This window comes from Eurypyga helias, unplaced genomic scaffold, assembly GCF_000690775.1.
Source record: "Eurypyga helias isolate BGI_N326 unplaced genomic scaffold, ASM69077v1 scaffold18979, whole genome shotgun sequence".
Lineage (NCBI taxonomy): Eukaryota > Metazoa > Chordata > Aves > Eurypygiformes > Eurypygidae > Eurypyga > Eurypyga helias.
Window position 1 is genome coordinate 53185 of NW_010270320.1, and position 6751 is coordinate 59935.

At 50.2% G+C, this 6751-nt stretch overlaps 1 protein-coding gene across 1 annotated transcript in view; it reads left to right on the forward strand.

Moving 5' to 3' along the window:
* Nucleotides 1-5535, forward strand: part of LOC104514664 (ninjurin-2-like) — a 45133-nt gene extending 39598 nt beyond the window's left edge. Inside the window, 2 exon segments of the mRNA XM_010158408.1 lie at nucleotides 3736-3967; nucleotides 5351-5535. Of these exon segments, the coding sequence (XP_010156710.1) occupies nucleotides 3736-3967; nucleotides 5351-5514 (396 nt within the window). The 3' untranslated portion in view covers nucleotides 5515-5535.
* Nucleotides 5536-6751: the final 1216 nt, after the last annotated feature.

Here is a 6751-nt window from a genome sequence, read left to right on the forward strand (position 1 = left end):
AGCCTCAGCAAGCTGTGGAGCTCAGCGTGCCCTCTGGTGCCAGAGCCAGGTTTCACAGGGCCTGTGATCTGCCAACTCCCCACAGCAAAACCAGGGGTAGAGTTTAAAAAAAAAAAAAAAATCCCATACTTGTGGTGCTATTCATCCTTATAAGAATTTAAACAGAAATCGGAAGTTATAGAAGTGAGAGTTAAATATTTGGGGTGGGTGCATGCACGTGTGCTCTGAGCGAGAGTAAAGCCTGTGGCTTACACAACGTAGACGGGTGCCTCAGTCAGCCCCCGAGGTGACCTGTATCGCTGCGCCCCGCTTACACAAAAGGGAGCAGAAAGGGGATTTGCCAGAGGTCAGGCTGAAGCCAGCATAGGCTTTGCAGGGAATGGGGCTGTCTCATGTGGGAAAGCCACAGCACCAGTTCAGCCAGCGCTGTTTTGTGGCTGTGCTGTACTTTTTCCAAGTCCTAATTTGCCTACCCTTAAGAAGCAGGCAATAACGATCCATCCCCATCTTGGGAAAGTTCTGCGTGCTGGTAGGCGCTGTTATCCAGCAGACAGGCTGGCTCTGTAACAACTCGTGCAAGATGAACTGGGTGTATGACTGCATGATCCAGGTTTCCTCTTCAACGCAGCATGGAGAAATGGCAGCCATTCCCGCTCCCAGATGGGGAACGCTTTCAAAGTGACTAGAAAGACACCAGCTCTAGCTTGATTACGTAAGTCACTTTGATGAGCCTTCAGGTATGTCCTGTGACAAGACCTAGGGCTCTGCTTGCCAAACAGGAATCATGTCCTACCTCCCCAGTGATCCCACATAAACCCCCAGAGATGTCTAGGCAATCCTGCTGCAGGAAAACCCAGGTTGCCTGCGAATCAGCTCGCGAGCCACAGCAGTTTATGGGACTGAACTTTAAGAGTAATCAGAAGCAGAAACGGGCCCATTTTTAAAAGCTGCATATGCATTGTGGCAACTCAAAAAACCAGTCACAGCTGTGCACTGATACCATGCAGATGCAGTGGTTAGCGGGTGACAGCTAGGACACCACGCGTCTCAAACAAAGCCATCCTCCCGCATTAATCAAAACGCTAGCTCTCTGAAGACTCCTGGTTTGTTTAAGCCTGCTGTTACGTGAGACTCCAGGCTTGCATTCATAGCTGCTGGAATAGGCAGAATACTCTGTAAGGGCCAAATCAATAGCAGAGCTGGATTTTAACTTTATGTGCCATCACGAGGACAGACTCCTGCAAACCATCGCTTGTTTAGCCGCCTGAGCCAAAGCTTAGCATCCAACTTTCATCATCCAGTAAACTTCTGGCCACCTTTGTGGATCTGCTAAGCCTAGGCTGACAGACATTTGAAACAGGAATCACAGTTTTTCATTTGCAAGGACTTCCCAGGTCCAGTGACTCCACATAAGAGTGCGATAGCCATCCCTGCCTGTGGTATCATGTCCCAGACAAGGGAGGATGCCATTGCACTTGTCCGCACGAGAAAAGCCCACGTGAAAGCTGTGTATTTTCATTACCTGATCACCTAGGATGCAGAGCTCAGTACATTGCAACTCTGCCCCATTTCACACTTCAGGTAAAGGAGCGTGGGAGCAGCTCAAAATGAGGATGTGTTTTCGTTCAACAAAAGCTCCTGACTGGCTTTATTTGTTGCCACGTAAGCAACTGGGAACAGCTGTCTCAGCCTCCTTGTACCAGTCACTCATTGAACAAAAGCTCTGTCTCGTTTGTACAGCGTCCTTGTTCTCACACCCTTAACTCATCATTACGCAGAGATAAACTATCAATGCCCAGCCTTGTGACGCTGCAAGGACGAGGGATGATTCTTCAGGAATAACGAAGAAAACACATGAAAGGGGTCAAATCTCAAACCTTGCACCACTTGGCACGGGTGCCGCTCGGTTGCGACAGGATGACGTGCTTTTAAGCCAGCTGAGATGGGGGAGTACCTAAATTTAAGTTTTTAAGATGTATTCCCAGGATCAGATCTTTTGTTGGCCTCCTTTCCCCAAGATATGATACACCCCTTCTGCCCCAGACAGTAATGTTTAAGACATCCTGAATCCCTATGCACAGCCTTAGAGTCCTTACCGGCTCCCTAGACTTCTCCTTTTATCTCCTTATAGGATCTTTTAACTTCTACCTTCCACAACAAGAAATACAGGCTTTGTAAAGGAGCCTCTTTACAGTAACTTTACTGTTAGAAACCACAATATTACATACTTTAAGCTATCAAAAAGAAGAGAAAAAAAAATCCCTAAAAGCACTTTCCTACTCCAAGCCAGCCCCTTCTCAGGGACCGCAGTTCACCAATAGTTCAAAACAGACACACTCCTTCCTACCCACTCTTTACCATACATCTTTCTCTTGTGAGGGCGATCGCTGTTAGAGACCACAACCCGCTCCTGAAATTCAGCCCCAATTTCAGTATCATACACGCAAGCACATACAGCTCTCTCCCCAAATCACCAGCTTTGCTCACATTCCCACCCTGGCACAGAGAAAGCCCCTCTTGCCCAGGGATGTATAACAAGACCAGCACAAAGCACTAGCCATAACCCTTCCCCAGCAACAACCACGGAGGAAAACTTACATTTTGTACTTTAACTGATACACAAGGACTAAGCTAGGGCTTACCGTTTGGTGTAGGCACAGTTCAACCTTCCAGTACGTGCTTTAAGAAATTTCTTCCACCACCCTGAGCAAAGGAGGTCACCTCAGGCCCCCACCTGGTCCTTACCTGCAGATTTAAAAGGTTATCCATCAGACAGCAAGGCTGCCAGTCTTCACTACATCTGACAGGAGGCTGATTACCCAGAACTGAAGACGTGGAAGTGTCGGGTTTCTTTCTTTTTAGGAAAGAAGGTCATAGCTTGCTGCAGGTATATCCAAACCTTTTGTAATTGCTGCCTTTGGTGATGGTTCATTACCAACTGATGACACTCTGGGTGAGTTGAAAACCATAGTCCCCTTTTTTATCTTTTTTTATTTTCATCATTTGGGTCAAGACAGCTAACAGGGGAACCCACTTAACAAGAAAGATAGAGAAAAGGTGGATGGCTAAAAGCAGCTAAATGACCTACAGCTTGCAATTAGGTTAAGGGCAACCAGGTGATGTTCCCCCTTGTTTCTTTCCACTGACAAAAAAAATGTGCCTGGATGCTTGAAGTCAGTTGTGATGGATCCCACCCCTTGCCTCGGTGCCTGACATCTTGAAAAAACACTGCTCCTGGTTTCAGAAACAAAAACATGGATTGTCCCATCTGCTCCAGCATCTTGTCTGAGACAGTAGGCAGCAAAAAGTGTTCAGAGGAGACGTAAAGCCCAGCCACCAGACAGTTCTTCGAACACCCAACCCACAGAGAAGATCTCTCCGTAATACTCTGTAACTTTGGGGCTTGTCTGTGCCCTGAAGGAAGAGAATTTAATATTCCTTGCAAAATCCCTGGCTCTGGGTAATCTATATTATTGTAATTCTGGGCAAGTTTGTTTTCCACAGAAATACCCAGTATTTTTCTAACCTTGCTGAGCCCTTGATCACAAGTATCTTGTGCCTATTAATATCACGAGGCGACTGTGAGGGGAAACTGGGCCTTCTCGGCACGTTTAAAACAGGCAACTTTAAGGCTTTCTGGATAAACCCTGTGGGGAGACAGCAGCCCGTTCAACATGGATGGGTCCGTCACTTTGGCAATCACACCTGTTTATGCCGTTTCTCCTGTTTCCCTAGGGCATGAATCCTCATCTTCGGATTAACGGGCCGATGAACATCAACCACTACGCGACGAAGAAGAGCGTGGCGGAGAGCATGCTGGACGTGGCGCTGTTCATGGCGAACGTCACGCAGCTCAAAGCGGTGCTGGAGCAGGGCACTTCCTTCCAGTACTACGTCACCCTCATCGTGCTCATCAGCATCTCCCTCTTCTTCCAGGTGGTGATTGGGATCCTCCTCATCATCACCGGTAAGGCGCCTGCCGAGGCGTGTGCACGCTCGCGGGGCGCTGCTGCGGTCGGGCACCCCACGGCTCGGCTGGGCGGTGGGAGAGAGCAGCCTCTTCCCCTGACCGGTTTCCCCTGGCTCCAACCAGGGCTGCGGGAGGGTTGAGGACAGCTTGACGCGGGTTGTGGGGCGGCCTGTGTTACTGCTTTTCAAAGTCAGGGTGGGTTGGTTTTTCCTCTTGCATGACAGCTCTGTGCACTACACTTCCCTCAGAACACGGGAGAGCTGGGTTTTGGCCTCGCTGCCCATCCCGTAGTGTGCCCCGCCATGCAGTTCCCGCAGATACTACATTTTACCTCTATCTTTCACCTCACTCAAGCTGGGGCCTAACAGAACAATTTAGGCAGAGGTATTCCCTATTTTAACCTCACATTTAACCAATCCCACAGTTCTCCTAGTGCCACGCAGACAGTACGTTAACACCAGCGTTTCTGACAGTGCTCCCCCTGACACAGAAGCTGCTGTACCTCAGCCTCCAACACGTGCCTGGTATTAAAGGCCTGCAGAGTACTGCCTTTTCCTGTATATCCTACATGATTTTTATGTGGGACGCAGGATCGGAGGCTACGGGAAATCCTGTGATGTGTTCCTTCCCCTGCCCCACAGGGCACAGCCTTTCCCGGTGTCAGCAGCGGTTGCTGGAACCAGCTGTGAGGAGAAGGGGGGCAGGGGACCACGACTGAGGGCAGGGAGCCAGAAGGCTGCTGTTTGCGTGGCTTGCTGGCCAGACAGCCCCCGTAGCCGGGGCATTCTGTGCCTGGACTGATCAATGCCCATCAGCTCAGGCTGATCCCGTTCATGTGCCCAGATACCTCCCGGTCTGGGGGTGAGGTGGGTGGTGGATACCTCCCACCCTTCCCTTGCCATGTCCCACGGCCATGCAGTGCGGGGCTCACATGGCACACACCTGGCTAGCCTGCAGCAGTAATTCGGCTAGTTAGGGTTGGCCTGTTGGAGGGCCATGGCGCTTTCATGGCAAAACAAAAACATGACATAAAAAAAAGATTTTTCTTTTTCCTCTGCTCCATTCTCCCATGTCATAGAATCATAGAATCATAGAATGGTTTGGGTTGGAAGGGACCTTAAAGATCATCAAGTTCCAACCCCCCTGCCATGGGCAGGGACACCTTCTACTAGACCAGGTTGCTCAAAGCCACATCCAGCCTGGCCTTGAAGACATCCAGGGATGGGGCATCCACAACATCTCTGGGCAACCTGTCATCCTAGGGCAAGATGTGGGCTGCGGTGCCCGGGGCACCATGGAGATTTGCCAGACAGGGAAGGCTTGCAGGGGCCGGGGAGTCCAGCTACACATCTCCCTTTCTCTTTGCATGGTACCGCACAGCTCGTTTGAACCTGAATGATGTTACAAAGCAACCCCGCCTGAATATACTCAACAACGCTGCCACAGCTCTCATCTTCATCACGGTCATCCTTAACATCTTCATCACCGCCTTTGGGGTGCAGAAGACCGGCCTCTACCCTACCAGGAATTTTCGACCATACTAAGTCATGGGCCAACGGAGTCAGCTAGGAAAGGGGTGAGTTCCCATCACTGCCAGCCCCTGGAAAGGCTCCCAGTCCCAGAAAACATCACTGCAAGGTGGAGAAGGTGAAGGCAAAGCCACACAAATTTACAAAGCCTCTCCAGAGGCACGTTGCTGTCCCACGAGAATTTGGAGCCATTGAACAAACTCCCTCAGATGAGGAGGATTTCTCCTTGCTTGGTCTTTAAAGCAGGAACCCCAAACATCCCAACTGCTGGCATATATTAGCGGCAAGTGGTTTTCAGAAGGCTGCAGACCTCGTGCTAGATACGGATAGCAGCTGTGGGCGGGAGCTGAAGTTGGGAAAGAATTCTAGGTGCATTCTGGGAGGTATCCAAAGGTGGCAGCATTATCTGAGCAGAAGAAAAGGAAGGTGCTGGCGAGGTGGGGGTGAAAGGGCTCTTCACAACAGCCAATGCAGTTTGGCAGGGGCTGCTTTAAGAATCTAACTCTCATTTTCAAGAGAGCCTTGTGATTAGGAGCCCAACCAAACGCTTGGGTTCCCACGTCAGGTCGGTGAGGGAATGATGTGTTCTGAGCTCAGAAGTGCTTTAGGTCAAGAAGCAAAGTTCACCTCTCTGGCTTACATGGCCTGCAACACGTAAACATAGTTTAAATGCAATATACTGGGGCAACAGCCAGCAAGAAAGCTCAATAGGCGCGTGGTATGATGAGGGAGGATGCAAAGGCCAAAAGCCTCTATAAAAACGCTGCCGGCTTGGGAGCCAGAGGGTGCGAGCGCTGACGAGCAGCACCCACGCCTGCAGGGGTGCCCCAGTACGCCGTGACTGCTCCTCTCTGCCGCGACCTGAACAGCCTTTCTTGTCTTCCCTGCAGGACCTAAGCAGCGTGGCTGGTGGAGAAACCTCTCCTCCTCTCCTTCCTCAGCAGGAGCCCATCGACAAATCCAGAGAACTGGGTTAAACTTTCCAAACTGCGCGCGCGTCACGGTACACCGGCCCCTTGCTGTAATGCTTTTGCGGCTGGGAAGGGGTGAAAAATGTTGCCTTTCAAACCTAGAGAAAACTTTGCTAGAGGAAGCTGCGGGAACATCAGCAGGTACAAAGCACAGATCCGTAAATCTCATCTCTTATTTTAGTTGCCTGCTTCACGTACTCAATATTGGCTCATTTTGTAGAGAAGACTGAACGATCTACTTTGTAGGCTAAATAAACAGGAAAGTCCAGCTTCTTTGTCTC